General features: G+C 48.4%; 1 protein-coding gene across 4 annotated transcripts in view; it reads right to left on the bottom strand.

The window, feature by feature from the left end:
* LOC144946125 (plasma membrane calcium-transporting ATPase 2-like) overlaps positions 1 to 22,063 on the bottom strand; it is a 182,091-nt gene that overhangs the window by 80,665 nt on the left and 79,363 nt on the right. For all 4 annotated transcript variants that reach the window (XM_078874889.1, XM_078874886.1, XM_078874888.1 and 1 more), the window contains exons 3-4: positions 7,781 to 7,978; positions 184 to 441 (exon numbers count right to left, since the gene is read on the bottom strand). In XM_078874889.1, the coding sequence (XP_078731015.1) occupies positions 184 to 441; positions 7,781 to 7,978 (456 nt within the window). The remainder of the gene's footprint in view (positions 1 to 183; positions 442 to 7,780; positions 7,979 to 22,063) is intronic.

Here is a 22,063-nt window from a genome sequence, read left to right on the forward strand (position 1 = left end):
GCCGATATCACAGCCCCTTCTTCTGCGGTGCTACGGCATTTACCCATCACCGGTTGCTGCTCCATCACCAGTCTCAACCATTGGCCGAGGTTCCCTTGCCAAGCACATTCCCTTTTTGCATATTAAGAATGAAGTCTATCAATGTAAGTTGAACTTTCTTCGCACCGTACACCGCCGACTCACCATACTTGACCTGCGCGATGTCTCCCACCACGATGTCGGCCACCGGCAGCTGCAGCAGCTGCCCGGCGCGGATCACGGAGAAGCGCTGCTCCTGCTCGATGCGGCTCTGTAGGCCGCGGAACTGGCGCTCCTTGCTCCAGTCGTTGAAGGCCGTGACGAGCACCACGCACGCCACAGACAGGAGGATGGCGGCGCCCTCGATCCACCCGGCGGCCGACTCGCCCTCGTCCTCCGCCCCTCCGCTCACGTTGCCGCACACTGCGCACGCGGGCGAGTGCAAGAGGGGGCGGGCGAGCGTCGGTCGAGCGGGCGAGTGCTGGCGGATGATCGTCAGGGGACGGTGGGCGAATTGGACGGTCGACAGTTTTGATGGACGGTGGTGGTCGTTGTTGGTGAACGATGGTCAGCGATGGTGGTTGAGCGGGTGACCACCAGCGTTTGCGGATGATCGTCACGGCTTGGTGGCCGAATGGGTTCTCATCATTGTTGATGGAAGATGGTCGTCGCTGGTGGTCAATCCTCAGCGTTGGTGTACGATGGTTCAGTGTTATGGTTGAGGCGGCAAACCAGCAGTGCTTGTGGACAATCGTCCACCAACAAGGCTGATGATCATCAATGTTGGTGGACGATCATCAGTATGGGTGGATGTTCGTTGATGGTGGTGGACGACAACGATCGGTGTTGTGGAGTGTCACATGTCGAGTTGCGTGTTCATGAAATCAGATCGCCAGTGGCCGGTACTGAGCCGGCAATCTTTTGTAATGTGATGGTCCGGTGATGGACCTCTCCTAGGTCGACTCAGCCTCAAATTAGTACCTGGTGCAGTGTGTTTCAACGTCGCCAATAGGGAGACAAAATCTGCCGTGCCGGCCTTCATAGGTCCTCACTTGCAGCACTTGCCCCAGCAGTATGTGAAGGCTATACGGGGGATCTTTGTCTTTGTTTCGGAGCAGCGGCACAGTGTCTCACATGCACTGGGCCACGGCCGTCGTCACCCAAGTTGGATTCCTGGCCACGGCTCACATCAATGGCGAGTGCTCTCTGAGGCGGTTCTGGGCCCTCCCCTAGGTTGACTCAGACTTTACTGTTTATCTGGCGCATTGTATACAAATCATAACTGATGAGACAGTGATGATGTTTAGTGTGTTGCTCATCACAACCCCCCCCCCCCCAACACCAACATTGTCCACGATTCGATCCTTAATAGGTGCTCGCTACGTTTTCAACAACAGGGTACAGGTCAAGGCTTGGAGTTCCAAACCCAAGACCGAGTTTTGTGAATTCGAAAAGCTTTGTATTAAAATTGGAATGTCTGAGGCAAGGTCATGTACATGTCCCCCCCCCCCCCCCCCAATCGCATATATTATATAAAGGTAATAAATATTACAACTGTCCCTCAGAATAATTTTTCCTATTAAATATTAATTGCAATGTCACTCTCAGCTCAGTGGTGACACAGACGTAGCGATGGCCACCTGAGCCACACATTAGCTGCTGCGTGCCAGTGGGGGGCTTTCTTTTTGTTGCGTCCTTTCTCCCGTCAGATGAATTTGATGAATTGTTGCCATTTCTCGGCTCCGACTTCCACGGCGTCTTCGCCTCAACTGGCACTGCTCAAGCGAGGTGGGTCAGCGGCCTAACTCGGCTTCAGCCATCGCATCGTGCGTTCCGTCTCGTAGCCTCCAAACGGGCGCGAGCGGCCTCCTCCCCCCTTCTCCCTCCTACTCCTTCCCCCCTCCTCCTCGTCAAGCCCGATCGTCTGTCGAACCCTACGAGGGGAACGTTGCTTCTCTGTCGCAGCTCCGGTCGTCTGGAATTCCACTCCGCCCATAGACCAATGCCCACAGAGACCCATAGACTCACAAGGAGAGCCATATACTGCCAAAGAGAACCATATACTCACACAGAGACCCATAGACTCGCACAGAGACCCATAGACTCGCACAGAGACCCATAGACTCGCACAGAGACCCATAGACTCACACAGAGACCCATAGACTCACACAGAGACCCACAGACTAACTCGGAGACCCATATACTAACACAGAAACCCATAGACTCACACAGACACCCATAGACTAACTCAGAGACCCACAGAGGTGTGGACTCGAGTCATCTGACTTGGACTCGAGTCAGACTCGAGTCATGAATTTGATGACTTGCGACTCGACTTGGACTTGCATAACAATGACTTTGTCCCACCTATGAGATGTGGACTCGAGTCATGTGACTTGGACTCGAGTCAGACTCGAGTCATGAATTTGATGACTTGCGACTCGACTTGGACTTGCATAACAATGACTTTGTCCCACCTCTGGAGACCCATATACTAACACAGAAACTCATAGACTCACACAGAGACCCACAGACTCACACAGAGACCCATAGACTCACACAGACACCCATAGACTAACTCGGAGACCCATATACTAACACAGAAACCCATAGACTCACACAGACACCCATAGACTAACTCAGAGACCCATATACTAACACAGAAACTCATAGACTCACACAGAGACGCATATACTCGTACAGAGGCCCATAGACTAACTCAGAGACCCTATCATAGCTGCAGTCGTCTTGAAAAAATTTCCACCTCTCACTCCACCGCACATGGGCGTCAGTGTTGTCCTCCTTTCAGAATCTCCGGGCTTTTCTCTTCCATTAATTGATCCTCCCACGTCTCCGTCCCTTCAAAGTCCAAATTGCGCCTGCTACTAACCGTATTAATGAATGTGTAAATGGACAATATTCAGGGGGACGTGGGTCTCGCTAGAAAATTGAGGAGTGGCTGAAGTTGACGAATAATTGGAAAAGTAAAAAAAAATCGCAATGCAGCAAAACGCAGAAACAGCTGACCCAATAGATAACCTCGCGCGTAGAATTTCCCAATCTGGGATTAAAGACGAGATTAAGTCACAGACACACACAGGGGATCGTGTTACCGTATTGACACTGGGATAAAATAAGTCCGGTGTAAATTGCCGACTGCCAGCGCTCTCGTGATGAGTAACACCCACGGCGTCTGCATGCGTTGCGGGATGAGGCCGGCTAGCCAGTGCGTTAAGCGAGGATCTGTTTGGGATCTTCAAGCTTTTGCGAGAGAATTAAGCCGGATCGATCCGTGCTCTCTGTGGCTTCCTTATTAAATGTCACCGTTTATGCAAGACTACAAAGATACATGGGGTCCATTCCTAAACCTTAGAACACTCTTACATACCTGAACCTTAGACCAGTCTTAAACACCTAAACCTTAGAACACTCTTACATACCTGAGCCCAGAATGGCAATTACCTGCCCCATTCCCCCAAGGAAAAGGATGAGAAATAACACATTTTGTATTTTTTTAAAAATCACCGGTTATGGAGTCAGTATCCTCCCCTCCCTCCCTCTAAGCCCCTCCTCTTCCCCCTCCCCACTCCCAAACTGAACCTTGCACACTGACCAGCGTGGTGAAGTATGGTCAATCAGTCTCTCCTGACTGGTAACGTGGGGGAAGCCTTCATCCAGCAGTCCCATGAATTATTATATTTAATCTATATGAAAAATATTCAAGGCATCTATCCGTAATTTTAATAGCGAAGTTCCTGCATCAATTAATTTCAAAAATGTTTCTTCATACAATATACATAACGGCTCAACCAGAGCTATTAATGCTTCGATATTTGCATCGCTGTTGTGCTGTTCGCCTTTGGCGTTCTCTGGTCTAACACCGCTGATGCGACAAGGCCATGATAGGAAAATGTCTCTGGTGTAGGCCAATCAAGTTTAACGAACAATGCATAATCAGAATATATATTAGTTTTGACACTGGAGGAATCTGACGAGCTATGAAGATATTTTCCACAGACGTTCGATGAGAACAATGGCCCTATTCTTGGACGCGTTTCCCCATTTGTTGAAGGCAAAGCTTTGCCGTAAGATTTCTCTTCTTTAGCCAAACAGTTGCAAAGCGTTTATTGGACGGGCGCGCTGATTGAATGAGCATCTCGGATGTAATTTTTTATCCCCCCCCTCCCCCATTTAGTTTAGCCGCATGTATTTATTTATTTATTGCATTGCCCCTTTACCCCTACCTTCCACCACCACCCCCCACCTCGCCCCTCTAACGTTCTCCCTAACCAACAACCGATTGCGCAAACAAATCACGAGAGAAGCACAAAGAAGACGGGGGGGGGGGGTCTATGTGCGTGTGGGAGATCGATAGCGGGGAATGAGAAAACCCGCTCCGTGCGAGATGTTTCATTTGAAAGCTGTCCCCACCACCGCCGCCACCACCACCAAAAGATAACCCGTGCCGGCCACTGAGTTGCTGAGGGCTGGTGGGGGGGGAGTGGTGGGGGGGGTGGGGTGTGTGAGGGTGGTGGGGGGGTAGTGAGAGGTGGTGTGGGGGTGGTTTTGGGGTGGTGTGGGGGGTGGTGTGGGGATGGTGTGGGGGTGGTGTGGGGATGGTGTGAGGGTGGTGGGGGTGGTGTGGAGGTGGTGGGGGGGGGTGGTGTGGGGGTGTGGGGAGGGTGGTGTGGGGGGTGGTGTGGGGATGGTGGCGGTGGTGTGGAGGTGGTGGGGGGGGGTGGTGTGGGGGCTCATAATGGCCGTGTCAAAGACACGGAGGATGGCGTCACTCACATCCCAGGGTTCGAATCCCGAGTTTTGGACACTCCCGTGATTTATTTAGAGCTGCTGTTTTTGGTTTGTTGTCCTTACCCCCGCACCTCCGATGAGCATGGTTGTCTACGTACGGTGTGAAAGAAGTTCACCATACATACACACGTACGGGCGTGTGGCGACGAGGCCGAGCGGTCGTGCGTTCGCCGCTTGTTGTGGAGGTTTGTGGTTCGAACCACGCGTCTCTCCCTGGTTAATACTGCCCCCCGATCTACCAACCGTAAGATGCGCCAGCATCTGCTTCACAGTGGAAATTTAAAAGGGTTCAGAATCAGAATATGTATTTATACTGGAGGAATCCGATGAGGTTATAATGCTCACAGACAGATGTCCAGTAGTTTCACAGACGTCCAGTTAGGGTTCTTCAAGCGCAGCAAGGAGCTGAGGGTCTTGGGCCGGTCTCCAAGTCTGTTACTTGAGTCTTATCCAACCGTGAGGTTCAGGTACTGGTAACAGTGCGGGCCCTGCAAAATATACTAGCTCATGTCAACGCTGGTGGAATGGCGTGGAGAGAGCCCCTCTGGATGGTACTTGGCCCGATTTATGCGCATCGGTTAGCCATCTGGGAAGAGGTGGGAGTTCCCACGCTACACCCCACCGCATGGGGCCTCCTGACGATCGACATAACTGTGGTGCTTGGGTGGACAGAGGCGGCGGCGGCGGCGGGAGATCCGACGGGTGACCTCTGGTGTGGTGACCTTTACGCCACCATGGCAGCGTTGAGCCTTGGAGTGCGTAAGCGCATGGCATGGCTGACACACGGCATTCCGAAGTTTTGAGGGCACGAAGGAGCGCCGCTCTCGTGTCGGGGGTCAGGTACAAGTTTATTTCATTCATCGGGAAAAAACAAGGAAGAGCTTCTCGTTTTGCCCAGAGTGACCTGGCTCGCCAAAAGGGGCCGCGGTGGCGAGATGTCAACTTCCTCGCTTGATGTACAGGACGCCGTGGGCTCCATCCTGACCCTGACGACTATATTTGGAATTTGCATGTCTCTCTCTCTCCGTGGTCACGTGGGTTTTTCTCCTGGTCCTCCGGTTTTTCCCTCCACATTTAGAATCACGCGGTTAGAGTATTTGGCTGCTATAAATGTCCGCATGATAAGCCACTTTGTTGAACAATCATTTGTGGCCAGGCTGCATCTGAAAAATAGATATATAACTCAGTGGGTCTTACCTGGTAAAATAAAAAATGTTGTTTTTCATGGAATTGAAATGTAGCAAATAATCTAATGAGAAATCTAAAAATATCGCGTTGGAAATAAATCGATGTGAAATAATATTACTTCTATACTGGTGGTAGTACAATTACAAATTAAGTTTCAGAAAATAAACAACTGATTAATGCATCGCTATTGCATTCATATGTAAAAAGACGAGGAAAGTCACCCTGAATCTCAGACAGAGATTGAGGTGGCTTCCTATTGAAGTCGTTCTGTGGTGACTTTGTCTTGCGGGGCAGTTTCTCCGATGCACGTGTGTACGTCAGACTTCTTTCGCGCCGTACGTAGCCAATGACACAAGACGGAGCGCCAGGCCCCCGCGGACCGAGACGAGCCCACGAGAGGATTTCTTCACATCGCCGCAAACTGGTCGTGAACGTAGCAGCCGGGGTGAGAGGGTGGCGCCGGGGGGGGTGTTCCCCGTCGATGTAAAGCCACGCAAAAAAAATTATCCACGCAACGTGCTCATTATTAAACAGGTTGTAGTTGTTGTTGTCGTCGTTTAAATTCCACGGCTTGTTTGTGAGCGCGGAGACCCGACGGGTGCCAACGCTTCGGCCTTCTCAAAGAGCAGGGCGTGTAATCAAGTCGTGCATCATCACGGCTGACGTTAATGTAAGTGCTCGAGGCGGCCTGCATTTACGGGGGGTGGGTGGGCTAGAGGACTTCTTACCGGAATACGCACGAGGCGATGAATGACCCGCGGCCGCTCAAGGCGCCCTAGGACGGCGGGCGTCTCAACCGGCCGATAGCCAACAGCTGCTATGAAGAAGCTCTTTTAGCCACAGCCACGTGCAGCCACCCATAAGTCAATGTGGGGGGAAAACGAATGGCAGCGAATGGAGCGATTGAAACGATTTCTTCATTCATGTGTAAGTCGCGGTGTGTAGCTTGTGTGGTGTGTGAACTCCGCATTATACACTGGAGCACTCTAGGACCCGATTACTGTTGGGAAGATTGCCGTTTCGATTTACAATCGCTTGCTTTACCTTTATTAACTCGTGGCAATGGTGGTGATTGTGGTGATGATGATAATGATGGTGATGACAACAACATTAATGATGATCACCATGATGATACTCACGACAATGACGACGATGATGACACTGGTGATGGTCACCACGATGACGATGGTGATTACGACGACTGATGGCGATGATGACCGTGTAAATGATTTCAACTTGTCATGCACCACAGAGTATCCCCCCATTCTGAAAAAAAGAGAACAGCCTGGAGGCGTCAGGAACCACGGCCAAACCGGGAAGGCTGACATATGGTGAACCCGCGACAAATTCCCCACCAAGCTCTGTGGTCCTCTATCTGTTAAGATGTTATTGGCCAATTCATGACTGTTTTACTTGCGGGAGGAAACCGGAGCACTCCCGCAAAGAACCCACGCGCGCGAGGGGGCAACGCTCTATCCCATACAGCTGGAACAGGTGGAGTCCACATTTGTTATACTCCTGGCAAACACGGGCACTTCGAGGCCCACGGGAAAGGCAGTGTGACGACATCTGCGCGTGATCCACCACCCTCACTGCCTCCACGGTGCTGGATCAGAGGCCGCGTATTAGAGCCGCCACCGCCCGGCTAATGACCATGATGAAGATGATCATGATGACTCTTATGATGATGATGATGATGCCGATGACTGCGATGACGACGGTGTTTTCACGGCGCGTTAGGAAAGCTAACGGAGGGAGATCTTACTCTCGGTGTTCTGCCCGGGTGGCTGGTAGAAGGACAGGCCCAGAGAGACGATGGCGGCGATTTCTAGGATGATGAGAGTCACGTCCTGCAGGGCCTCCCACACGAGCTCCAGAAACGTCTTCGGTTTCTTCGGGGGAATGAAGTTTTGCCCGAACACCAAGCGCCGTTTCTCCAGGTCAGCCGCTGTGCCTGGCAGGCCTGCACACGCACACACACACAGGCACCACGCAATAAGACACAGATTTCCCCCCGTGTAGCATTTAACGCACACCGCACCGGGTACTCATTTGAGGCCGAATCTACCAAGGGGAGGCCCAGGATCGGTTCAGATATTCGCCTTGTTATTGGTCGTGAGAGGGAATCGAACTCGGGTCGCCGGGTTCGTAGCGCAGTGCGTAAACTACTGCAAACAGCGCTCCCCCGACACACACACAGACACACGCACATTTATACTTACACATATGCATGCTGGGATTTCCACCTCTGAGGTACATCAACTGGGACATGTCACGGCATAAAGAATATCTCAAAATACTGGAAGAGGGGAGAACTGCATTTGAATGCTTTGTCTTGGGCGAGTGGCGTACTGCTAAGCATTTGACAAAAACTGGGACTTTTGATGTCACAGGAACATTTACAGATTTCCCAGGACAGCAGCTGCCTCAACAAGAAGACGTTCCTGGGAAAACCAGGACAGGTGGCAACCCGAGTTTATGCACAAGGACACTTGCGGCTGGCTGGTGTTGGCTGTGGTTAGAGAATTCTACTCGGAAGGTTGTGAGTTCAAGTCCCGGTCGTGCGGTTGATGGGGGTCTATAACACGAGAACCACTTTGCGTGAATTCAACGGGAGAAATCAACGGGAGTTATCCTCAGAAAGGACTTATTCCTGCCGCGGGGATGTGGAGTTTCCACCCAGAACCGGCCCTAGACCTTTGGGGGCCCTAAGCAAAATTTGGTTGGAGGCCCCTTTGATGTATGATTTTTTTCACCCACTAGCTAGCAGTGACTCTAGGGGGCCCTCTGCTGGCCACGGGGCCCTTTGCAATTGCAAGGGTCGCTTAGTGGCTGGGCCGGCTCTGTTTCCACCCCTGCTCTTCCCAATGAAGAGATGCTCTTCCCATGAGCAATGGGGAGATGCTCTTCCCAATAGGGAGATGCTCTTCATCGGTGGCCCTGAGCCAGTGGTTGAGGGCTAGTCGACTGTTCCCTCGTAGCACGAATTGGTAAATTCCACATTCTCATGGCAGGAGTCAGACCGCCCCATTACGATACAGCCAGTTCGTTTCACTGCAAAGTGGCAGCACGCGTCAAGAGCACGAACGAGTCTTTTGTCAGGCTTTCCGCCGGCAGACGTTTTGATTTCATATTATGTATGTATTCTCTTTTATCTAACTGATTTATTTATACTGAAGATTTTGGCTAATGTGCCCTTTGGGATTATACAACGGGATTCAGCAATTCTCTCTGAATTAGTGCAATTAAGTGATTCCTGCTGTGATCTATTACAGACTCGTTCTACAACAGGGCCAACATTTGAATGTAAGTGCCTTCCGCCGCGATTTGATTACCATATACAATACCTACCGACAATACGGGGAGACATTATATTTTAGCATGCCCGTTGCATTCCAGCCTTTGCTTCTCTTTTCCTCTGCTCAGTGTAATTTCCATGATTAAGTTTGCCATCGTTCCTGTTTATTATGTTCTCAATGTAAAACATGCAAAAAAAATTGTTGTTTACGTACAAAACACAATGTCAGAGCCAAATCGCGTCTACCCCTACGAAATGCATATTTATAATCGTGACGTTCCGTTAATTACATGCCCGGAGCGGTCTCGCCGAGTCTCAGGACACTTTAACAGGGGAGGTTCCTCGAACTGCGGACGCTTGGCCAATTCCATTTCAATGAATGCCAGACAAACCTGGGAGAAAACCCGGAGAAGCCGGAGCAAACCCGTCGTGCGTGAGGGGGATAACACTCGAAGCTCTGCGCAAATGGATTCACGAAATTTAATTCCTTACTGCCGTGTCTTGAGTGTGGGGAGTCCCACGTCTGGGCCGCCATGGAAGAACAGGACAACATAAATCCCCCTCCACAGAGCTCCTTCTCGTGAGGGAGCCCTTCCTCCGGCAGTGGAGTGAGCAAGCAATTCCAAGGCTGCGCTTTTACCTCGTTTTGTTAATTTTACGATCAGCCCCGAGTTAAACTCCTGTAAGAAGCTTCAACCAAGCAGTGGATAATGGTCCTAGGGTAAATCGCCGTGCTAAATTATCACTGTGTTTCAACAACGGTGCCCATACATCCTGATAACCTCGGCACCTATCCTAACTATTAACAAAAAAAAGGCATTAAAGAAAATGCATTCAACTATTACATCACATTCATAATCAACGTTTTTTGGTTAGATCGCGTTATTTATAAATGTGTCGTAACCCTCCACCACCCGACACGGCCAATCAGCCAAATTTACAATTTCTGAGTACACAAAAACTGTAAATGTTGTGGATTCACTCTTCAACACACCGGTGGGCTAAAGTAGTGAACTATTTGTCTTTTGTCAACGTGACACTTTTTTGCTGATTGGCCGTGTCGGGTGGTGGAGGGTTACGACACATTTATAAATAACGCGATCTAACCCAAAAACGTTGATTATGAATAATATTGGTCGCGAAAGCCTGCTACGTGTTAAACTATTACTTCGCATTTTTGTTGTTGTTGTTGTATTTTACCAGGTAAGGCGCGACCTGGTCATCACGAATGAAAACTCAACGAGGTGGCCTATGATGGCGTGGGAATTTCTCGCAACCGAATAAATTACGTGAATGCCGCCTAACAATGTATGGCTGTCTTAAGGACGTCGCGAAAATGAGTAACGGACCTCCCCCCCATCCCCTCCCCCCAAACAACAACAACAACAACACGGTCTGACGTGACAACCTACTTCTCCAATCTGCTGCAAGCAAGTTCCAGGCTTGTCGGGGTTGTTTTTTGAAAATAAAAAGTGGCCTTGAAATGCTCCAGACTTTTGACGTACGCTTCACGGAAGAAAAACACAATGTCCCTGCTCAATGGTGGGGGGGGGGGCTTTGTTTCCCGATTTAACCTATGCAAGAGCGGGCCGAAATCAATCAGCGGTCCTTTCTTTCAGCAGGTGAAAGCTGTTCCCCCCCAGCCCCCAATGAGATGCATTATCTGTTTGCAACGCAGCCCTGTCATGATTTTTGTATTCAATTTACATACGGGGGGGGAGGGGGGAACTTGGTGTCCTTCTGGCAATTATCATCAACCCAATAGAGGGAAGACAATTAAGACTAATTTGTGGGAAGAATGTTTGTGCTGCATGATGACCAAGGGATAAAAACGTGCGGCGATGGATTCTTTAATCCATCCGTGCAGAGCTCCGTTGTCCTCCCTCGTGCGCACGCGGCTGCCAGTTGAATACGGGAATTATAAAGATTATAATAATAATGATAAACATTATTAACAGAAAATGTTAATGAATGCAGATAAAGCGTCCCCCTTCCATGGGAACTTGGCGTTTCCATGTGCGGCTGGCAGCCTTGCAAAACAGAGATCAGGAATAGAATCTTGATTTACCCCAGAAGAATCCGATGAGCTACAAAGCTCTATTTTTTTAACGGATGGTCCAGAATGACCAGAGGAGCACGGTGAGCATGCGCAGTGGTCCAAGAGAGAGAGAGAGAGACTCTGTGGACACACTTTGAAATGTGACCCCAAGTGAAATTGGCACCGGCTCGCCGACCAATGCTAGCGAGTTTGTGTTATTTGCAGCAAAAAAAAATTAAGAGCAATAATTAACTACGCTTCGTCGATCCACTGCTGGATGAATGGCTCCCCGCGCCGGTTTCGTCACCGGCTGGGGGGGGGGGGTGGAAGGTTGTTTGACTGTGCGTGGCCATGCTGCCAGGTGTCTGCGGTACACCCTTGGCCGGCAATCAAATTCGTGGTCGACGGCTTGAAATACTCACTGCGCACACCGCTGCACCACCGCTCAAGCCATCGATCGCCATTCGGTCGGAATTGGGGGTTGGTGGTACGGGTTAAAGGGTGGGTGGGGGAAAGACGCCGGAGTTTCGGTGCCGCAGAAGGGCGGGGACAGCGTGGCGGAGAAGAAACCGTCCGCTGCATATGCGGGGGGAGGGGGGGATTGCCATCTTCTCCCATCAATTAACTAAAATCAATGCTGCCATCCCCAGAGGAGGAGAGAAAAACAATTATGGAAAATTGCAATGGCTCCAAGATGTGGTTAGAGGTTTTTTTGTTTGTTCTTTCTTTCTCAGGGAGCAGCCGAGCCGGTTGGATAGGAGGGCGAGTACATTCATAGCACGGGATGGTTTACCGGCTAATGCACTGAGTTTGATGAAGGCACAGCAGAGTGCCCAGCCTGGATGTTGTGGCTCGTTGATGGAGCGGAGCGGTGATCGTGTAAACGAATGGCGCGTTGCTCGACACTGGTGCACAGAAATGACAAACTCTCTGCTGTGAATGTCCACGTGATGATAAGCCACTGCGTTGAGTGACCATTTGCGGCCAGCTCGCTTCTGAAAAAGAGCGAAATGGCTCAGTGGGCATTACCTGCAAAAATAAAAAAAGAATATTGGTTCAGTTTATAGTTTTGTTTGATTGTTTGTGAAAGCTGTTCTTATGGAATTTCATAGGTTGCCCGCTCGTATGCATGTTGGGTTTTCTCCGGTCATTCATCCCACGCTCATTAAAATGCAATTGACAAAACATCCACAACGCAGGACCCTCTGGAAAAAAATTGCCTAGAGACTCTGTGAGGCTTTCCTGGATAAATAAATTACAACCGTATTCTATATATATATTTTATTATTTACTGCCATGGGACATTTTGCATTCAGGTTCAGTGTTGTTCTCCAACAATCGCCGTATATACTTTAGTAAAAGCGTGTACCTATACACCGCGGGCATCCATGTCCATGCGCTCTTAGAGGAATGAAAACAACATATTTGAAGAACGCGGTCTCAATGGAATAAGCAGCGGGATATTAGAGGCCAACCCCTAGACAATCAAATAATACAACTTTTGCATGCCATTGTATTGAGTAAACCAATTTCAAAGATTACAAAAACACGATCATATGTTCCGAGCACTGTTTTGTTTCAAAGCTCAAGGAAAGTCCGACTATATTCTTGGTTCTTTCGGTAAAGTCACGTAGAAGGGAAATAATAAACTAATGAAAATAAAACATAATAAAATTCTCACGACGTTTCAGCCACAATGCAAGCAGCCGTCCTCAGGTGAAGAAACAGAGCTGTCGGAAAGACAGCATCCTCATTAGGACGCTGTCTTTAACCTGATGACGGCTGCTTGCGTTGTGGCCGAAACGTCGTGAGAATTGTATTTTATTATGTTTTATTTTTATTATTTTATTATTTCCCTTCTACGTGACTTTACCGAAAAAACCAAGAATATGTAATCCTTGCAGTCACGAAAGCTTTAAATCGAAAAGTCCTACTCGTGGAGGGGGGGGGGAATGTTGCTATTTGGTTTAACCCAATAAAGTAATTTTCTAATATATACTATTTATAGTTGGTAAATTTGGACCGTGACGCCGGGGACACGTGGCTTACTCTTTGTTTTTATTAATGTCAGGGGACCTTTAAACGTCCACTGTGAAGCAGACGGTGCTCATCTTATGGTTGGTACACCGCGCGCAGTATTAACCAGGGAGAGACGCGTGGCTCGAACCACAAACCTCCACAACAAGCGGCGAACGCACGACCGCTCGGCCGCATCACCGCACTCCCGTACTTGTGTATGTATGCCGAACTTCTTTCACGCCGTACGTAGCCAACCGTGCCCATCGGAGGTTCGGAGGAAGGACAGTGAGCTGAACACTGAGCGCTTAGAAAATGCACTGCGCGGCAAGGAAGAGGAACACATGGATGAAGAAATAAACCCGTACCAGAGGAGAGTGCTCTTTGGGCTTGGGTGGGACACAACATCGCCAGGAGAGACGATGATGTATGTTGAACCTTTTTTGCACCGTGTACGTAGCCAACACAAAAAAATCAGTTCCAAAGAAATGAGTTTTCAATCTGGATTTAAAAGTGCATAGCTCCAGTGGCTTCCTAATATCGGAAGCAAGAGCGTTCCAGACGGCCGCCGAAGGGCACCTGAGGGCGCGCGACGATGACGATGGCAAGGGTGAGAACCGCAGCCGAAGGAGGGAACATCGCCTAAGCAGACGACGACGACGACCATCATGGACAATGAGTGGCGAGATCAGTTAACGTGCGGAGGCGAGGCGGCGGTTTAGGGCACCGCAGGACCATGAGGGATGGGGATGGCCGCTTGCGGACGCTTTCATCTAGCGGTGGATAGACATTGGCTGATGACGATGATGACAATGATGATGAGAATAGGGAGTTGCTGCTTATGCTGCTGCTGATGATGATGAGTTTGCTTCTGGTGATGATGACAGCCACTGCTATGGCTAATGCTGCTGCAGATATAGCTGCTGCAGCTAATGATGTTACCTTGTCACGACTTTAATGCCTGAAGAGAGCATCGCTAAGCAGACTCCCAAGACATGTTAATATTATCATTAAATATGAGAGCGCATCGCAACTCCATAATCCGATAAACACAGTGGAGCGTGTGCAAGGAGCAAAGTGCAATGTACACGCGCGCAAGGCGCTGCGTGCCATTTGCATTCCGCTGACGAACAGAACGAGGCAGCCCGGTTTCCCAAAACCAATTTGTCAGTCATACTTCAGGAGAAATGGCCGGAAGAACTGCATTGTGGGATTTTACGACTGTGCCCATAAAGGAGAGTGGCAATAACTCACTGGCGGGCAGGGGTGGGAGGGGGCAGCGCAGGGCGTGCGTGGTACGGGAGAGGAGGCGCCGGAGGATGAGGTGAGTTGACCAATGATCTAAGGGCGGTGTGTTGCAATGGTTAAGAAACTGGGAATAATATGAAAAGGTGTTTTTTTTGCTGTATTCAAATTTTCTTTTTTACTTTATGTATCACAGCCACGGTGGTGAGAGATGGACGAGCTAGGGATTGATGGAGATAAGGCAATATCGACATAGATTCAATGTGAGAATTAATATATATATATATACATTCTACTCTATTTTGCAATCCCCTCGCTCGGTTTAATCCGTATATACATATTGGTAAAGAACCCGTTACAGATTGGGCAAAAAAAAAATCAGCTTTCAGATGATTCCGAACAATGAACGAGGAATGCATTTATTAAATCTGCTGATTCGCTTGCCATCGTGACACTCGCTGGTTTCATCGCAGAGTCACACCGTGAATTCTCACGCAACTTCAATTCCTTGGTGTCGAACAATCGATGACATTTCACGATATCGCCTTCTGGTGGCCCTTTTGCTCTCAACAGTGAAACTTACAAAGTATCGGCGGGTTTTTTTTTCCTTAATTTTCGTACGAGTAGAATCATCGTTTGCGGTAATGATGGAAAGTTGAGCCAGCATCGAGGCAACGTTTGTCCAACAATCCCAACGTTTGACCAACGTTGGTATTGTTTTACTGGGTTAAACGCTCGTGTTCTATGATCGTGATCACGGTGGTCGTGATCCCTTTGGCGACGACCAACCCAATGGCATTTCACCATCATGATGCAGATGAAAGGTCAGGAAATGCATCGCTACAAGCAGCAGCAGCAGCAACAAGCATCATCAGCAGCAACAACATTATATTAATCGTCTATCAGACGTCAAACATTCATCTTCACCGTTACGATCATTGCCATCAATCAGCCATCAGGTAATCATCATCACCGTCAACAATGAACCATCACTGATGTTATCATCGTCACCACAATCATTATCCTCGCAAGCGTTAGTTGGCCATCAAGGAGCAGCAGCGTTAATTTAAACTCCTAAGGAACCCCTTCACCATCACGAACAAGCATCCGACCATCAGGATGATTATTTTATTGCTCCTGCTGCTGCTGCTCCTGCTGTTGCTGATGATGATGATCGCGGTTTGGCAATTACCAAAACGCACGCGCGCAATAAAATGACATCTCCTCCTTCCGTGCGCAATGCACCGTGGCAAGCTGCCTCCCGTAGTAGCTGACACGATTGCAAACGAAACTAATGAACAAAACGTACACGCAATTTCAACGTTTTAATTAAAATTAGGGACAAATTTGAACCAATTCAGGCTCCAGCCGAAATCATTGCATTTGTAATGTTCACCAATGCACGGCGAGATCTGCGCCCATCCCCCAACACGCAGCCAACAAATTAGTAAAACAAATAAATGAAATAAACATTTCATTACGATACAGTTCGAATTCATATCACGTGCTTGTTTATCATCATCATCACCATCACGATTATGGAAGGATTTTTTTTCTTCCTAAAACCCTTTGATCGGATCACGCGCCCCATCTGATGGCATCCCAAGAAACGTGGCCAAGGGTTCAGCCCGCGGCAGCGCTGGGATGGGGGGCGGCCGCCAAGCGTGAAACGGGGGGGTGCTCTAGCCTGATGCTGGGTGGGGGGGGGGGTCTCTATGGGGGGCTACTCTATGGGGGGGCTACTCTATGGGGGGGGGGGCTACTCTTCATAGAATGACGCCACGTGATCTTTAACGGCCAGTGCGTAGCTGGCACAGTGCGCGTGTACTTTTTTTTGTTACGATGAAAAACACAAACCCGCCCTAATGACCAGGGTGGCCGCTGGGCTCGAACCTCTGCAACGAGCTGGCAAGCGCGCCCGGTCAGCCGGCCACGCCCACGGTGGCCCGAGCCGCAACTGGGACACCACCTCCGAGTCGGGCGGTGCTGGGATGCCACTGCGGGTGTCACCACGCGTCGTCACTCGCTCGCGATTCGAGCCTGAGCGCGAGGCGTCCCCGTGGATGTAATTGTAATCTATTTTGTTTGTATTATTCATTGGAAATGCAGCCCAGGGCGTTGGTGGAGGGGGGGACTTTGGAAGAGGAAAAAAAAAGCAAGACCTGTGAAATGAACCCATAAACAAGCCGGAGGTTTTTTCTTTTTATTACGGCCCCTTCTCGATAGCCTTGTAAACGTATTTCACGAATAGCTCGCTGGGACAATCAAAACCTTCCTACCAGCTGCCCCCCCCCCTTCAGAAAAGATTGGATTGGTCTGCTATCATTGCTAGCGTATGCCTGTGCACAGATATGGAACGTACCATTTATCATTTGTGATGGTGGTGGGTGGGGGGCGTAACAGGGGTGTATGATACTGGCCTAACGATGTAAATACATGTATCAAATTTGATGCGAGAATTCTTGGTTATTTTTATCAATTGAATTGTTTTGCATAATGAGTTCACGTGATCCCACCCTTCAGCCACTAGAGGCCGCTACATTCACCGCATTGTCGCAAGAAAAATATTGATTCTGGAATGGAATTTGACCTCAGGTCGTGACAATTCATCACATCACCGGGCGAATGGGGCTGGATTATTTTTTCTATCGGTATATCTCTCTCAATCATTAACACCAATCAATCAATCAATGGCCTCTTTTACAACCATTTTAATTGAAAGCGCTCGGCGTATTAAGATCAGCTCTAGGTTTAAACGAGCACATCAAAACCAGCACATTAAAAACGCATAAACTGTCTTCTTGGTTCTTTCGGTAAAGTCACGTAGAAGGGAAGTAATAAAAGAATACAAATAAAACATAATAAAATAATTCTCACGACGTTTCGGCCACAACGCAAGCAGCCGTCCTCAGGTGAAGACCAGGTCTGTCGGGGAGACAGCGTCTGTATCAAGACCAGGTCTGTCGGGGAGACAGCGTCTGAATCATTCAGACGCTGTCTTCCCTTCTACGTGACTTTACCGAAAGAACCAAGAAGATGAATCCCTGCAGTCACGAAAGCTTTAAATCGAAATTTTAGCATAAACTGGTTTACAATGAAACATGCAGCATTTGACTGCCAGCAAATTGGACAACTCCCGACTTCTCTGCGTTCTAAGACGGAGCTACGAAAGGTGAGACGCAGTCCAACTTGTGCCCGGTGTCAATAAAATTAGACACAAGCACCTGCCGGAGTATAGGATGCACAAAATGAATGTTGTTTAAAAATAATAATGTTGTTTTAAAATACACACGGCGGAGGTGTGGGCAGGAATACGTAATACGTTATAATCCAGAGCATACGGTAGTTGCAAACGTTTCCTGCTTGATTATTATTCTATATTTATGACACTCACGTTTTGATCGCCAAATCCTAAATATGTACAATGGCATTGGCTGGGTTGATGAGGATGGTGAATCCTCGTAATTGAGGAGACCGGCATACCCTCCAACAGACGTATCTCGCTTTAAAATAGTTAAGATAAAATTTTGAGCTCGCTAAAAAATATCTTCCAACTCTTTGTTCCATCAGCTAAAAAAAACTAGATGTTTCTGCCCAGTAGAAATAGATGCTCTATAATTCAAAAGAGTAGAGCTTTCCTTTGGTGTCACGATCCAGTCCTGTTAACCGCCTCATTGCTGTCAGAAACTCTGGATTGGTTGCAAGTTCGCAAATGTCCTGAATTTAATTTTTGTGCTTTTGATATAAATTTGTATAAATACGCGTGTACACCGTATGGAGTATACTTCTTTTCACAAGCGTTTATGTCAACGAAATTGTAACAACAACAAAGTTGGAACTTCAAATTAGCGAGAAAACTCATGACTTGGAAAAGATAAACATTTTGTGTCGAATAGCGCCTCTATAAATCGTAATTGAATGTCTTATTACCAAGAGCTTCCCGAAGCAATACATTAAATCTTCTAGGAACGTGTCCTGGGCCAATGTTTCAAGTCACATAATATTCGCTCAAACAAGCAATTGGGTGGCCCGGACTTGAGTGGCTTCTCATGAAAATTCCACATTTCCAAGGAACGGGGCCAGCGTTGATTGTCAAGCCCTTAAATGGTAGTGATTTTACCAGCCTCAGAGTGGTGATGAGCTAAGATGACCCCCCCCCCTCCCTCCACCCATTCAGGATTCAAACTCCAACTGTAAGCCAGTCGCTCTAACCACGACATAACTCTAGCAGTGTTTGTATGAGATCTGCTCATTAAAACTTACAGGGCGAGGAATGTATTTCATAATCTAAAAGAAAATGTAATATAACAGGATTAAATAAACACGTTTTTTTTAGGTGAAATTACATTTTCCCGCACACTTGCGGTTTCAAGCGCACCCCGCAAAAAATACCGTTCTTCTCCATATCGGTGTAACTTTAAGGCACCCGTGCGTCATTTTGTGTGGCGCCTAAGATTTGAAACTCCCTTCTGCCAGCCCTCAGATTGCCTCCAAGCATCAAACATTTCAGAGAACACTGCAAGACTCATTTTTGTTTCTAGATTTGAAGCTTTCGTGACTGCAAGGATTCATACTCTTAGGTTTTTTCGGTAAAGTCACGTAGGTAAAAAAATAAATAATAGAAATAAAAATCACGACGTTTCGGAGGCAACATAAGTGTCCATCATCAGGTGGGACCGTCACAGCTAAATTTTTCTATTTCTATTATTTATTTTTTATCTACGTGACTTTACCGAAAAAACCTACGAGTATTAATTTTTGCCTTTCAGCTTTTCTTCGAGTATGACCTTTTTTAAAAATCCTTTTTTTATACGCGTCTTGAATTCATAGGGAGGACCACATTAGTTTAAATTATACTGCAAAGCATTGCGATGCCCTCTTAGGCGATTCTTCGATAAAGTAAATTTAACGAATGAATCTTGTGTCGCACGTGGCAGACGATGTTTTTGTTTGTTGGCTGGTAACGCGGAATTCCGGCGTCCACTCTTTATTTACGTTTTAAAACCGCGGGCGTCGATCGACGAAGGGTGGGTTGCGGTTTGGAATTGGATGTACGTGGAGGATGAGAACAAAGGGAGTCGAAGTCGTGTTTAGAGCAATGCAGTGACCCCTGTTGAAGGGTGCGAGAAAGACAGAGAAAAATTTAACCCGTAAAAACAAAGTTTTTCACTATAAATCCTTTATATGCGTGGCGGCTAGAGTCCTCTCGTCCTCTGGCTTGAAATGGCTGCCACCTATGGGTCAGATGATTGCCTGCCACCATTAAGCAATTGGTAATTAAATATAAAAAATGTTTTCCTAAAATGTGTAAAATTTAGGAAAAAAAAATTCACGAAAATAAATTGTCACGCACAACGAGTCTGTGTGGAAAATGTCAGCTCGATTGGATCACGGGAAGTGGGTTAAAAAACGACCGAAAGATTTGCACGGTCGTAAGCGCGCAAGCAAGCAAGCGAGTGAACTTAATATAAAGGATTAAAAAATCAGTCCACTGGCCACGTGACCGTCACAGTGCCTCCGGGAATGAGCTCGAGGGAGGAATGGCTCCGTCGTGAATGCGTTAATAAAATTAAATTTACGTTCATATTCCCGACACAATCGGTTCACACGAGGTGCATCTTGCGAGCTGCGTGCTCTCCGCCGCGTTAAGCCTCGACGGAACTCGACGTTTTGTTCACGCGTTTCCTTTACAAAAAGCAGAGCGTGTCCCCCACACGTGTGAGTGCATGTGTGCTTGTACGTGGTGGGGAGCGGTGGTGTAGCGGTTAGTGCGCTGCGCTACGAACCCGGCGACCCGGTGTTCGATTCCCGCTCACAGCCGATACCGGTGACGATTATCTGAACCGGTCCTGGCCCTCCCGTAGGTCGACTCAACCTCAAATGAGTGCCTTGTGCGATGTGTAAACATCGCCACAAGGGAGACAAAGGCGGCCGGGCGTGATGTTGGCCACCCACCCCCTCGTGTGCCGTGCCGGCCTTAATAGGTGCTCGCTAACAGCACTTGTCCCTACAGTCTGTTAAGGCTATACGGGGGATATTTTTTGTATCGAACTTCTTTCGCACCGTACGTAGCCCACCGTGCTCGTCGGAGGTGCGGGGAGATGGGGGTAGGACAACAAACTAAACACACACACAAAACAGTGAGAAATAAATGAGTTTTCAAGCTTGGTGATTTAAAAGTGCACAGCACCCAGTGACTTCCTAAGAGCGTGTCCAGAGGGCCGCAAAAAGCGCATCTGAAAGCGCGCGACGCGGTGACCCCCCCAGTCTTTTGTTCGACGGCCAGCCAACATCCGCTGCTGCTGCTACTGCTGCTACGAGGAAGATGACCCTATTTCGCGCGATGATGCGTTCAGTTCCTTGACGAGGTTGTGTGCTGCGGTTCATATTCGTTGGGTCTTTCGGTAAAGTCACGTAGATAGGTTTTCTTTGAACCGATCTATCGGTGAAGTCACCTAGATCGGTTTTCTTTGAACCTACCTACGTGACTTTACCGAAAGACCCAATTAATATGAATTCCTGCAGTCACGAAGGCTTTAAGTCAAGATTTGAGTTGCGGTTTGTTTGTGCATGCACGTGACCTGGGGAGGGGGGGGGGGCAGCGTCACAGTGGGCGCCATTGCGCCCTTAGCAGGCGAGGTTCAACTGCTGGCCATGCAAAAATAAATACAAGTGGCAATTGGAAGCTGAACCTGCTGTGTTCCTCCACTGGGTCAACTCTGCCTAAAATATGTGTTTTGTAAGTTGTTATCGTCAGGGGCAGCGCTGGTGAGACTCGGGCAGCCGAGCAGGAGCATCGCTGCGCCAACAAGATGTTACTGATCAAAGGAGGGTTGAGGCGGTGTTCATCTCCCGTTCACTGCCCTGAGCCGGTGATGGACATTCCACATTCACATGGAGAGGGCGAGTCAATCCACAAGACGACAGCTCTCGACTTCCCCGCAAAGTGGTACTTGTTTGATCAACCACAGGGGGACGATGGGCTGAGTCAACCCCCCCAACCACCTCCAATCCGCACCACCGATGAGCATGGTTGGCTACGTACGGTGTGAAAGAAGTCACACGTGCATAGCGCCCCTATCATTGCCACTGACAACGACGGTCACTGTACCACGCGCTTTCATCATCTTCCTCACTGAACGCCGTCGGTTTGCATTTTAAAAATAAATCCGAAATAGAATTTAAACAAATGTATAGTTCATGTGAACGAGTATATGATTTGACTTGGTCATATCAAACAACATGAAGTTGAAGGTTTATAAATGGGCCTTTTGAAGTAAAGGTTACATGCACGAAAATGATGAATGATGTGGACTGAGTAATCCTCACAAGAATTCATGTTCACGGGACAATATTTTGATTTATACAGCATCGAAATGCGACCACATCTCAATATGCCGTACGAAACATTGCCGCGTGGGTATCCTGGGAATATAAGGCGTTGTTATTAT

The sequence above is a fragment of the Lampetra fluviatilis genome, chromosome 40, assembly GCF_964198595.1.
Source record: "Lampetra fluviatilis chromosome 40, kcLamFluv1.1, whole genome shotgun sequence".
Classification (NCBI taxonomy): Eukaryota; Metazoa; Chordata; class Hyperoartia; order Petromyzontiformes; family Petromyzontidae; genus Lampetra; species Lampetra fluviatilis.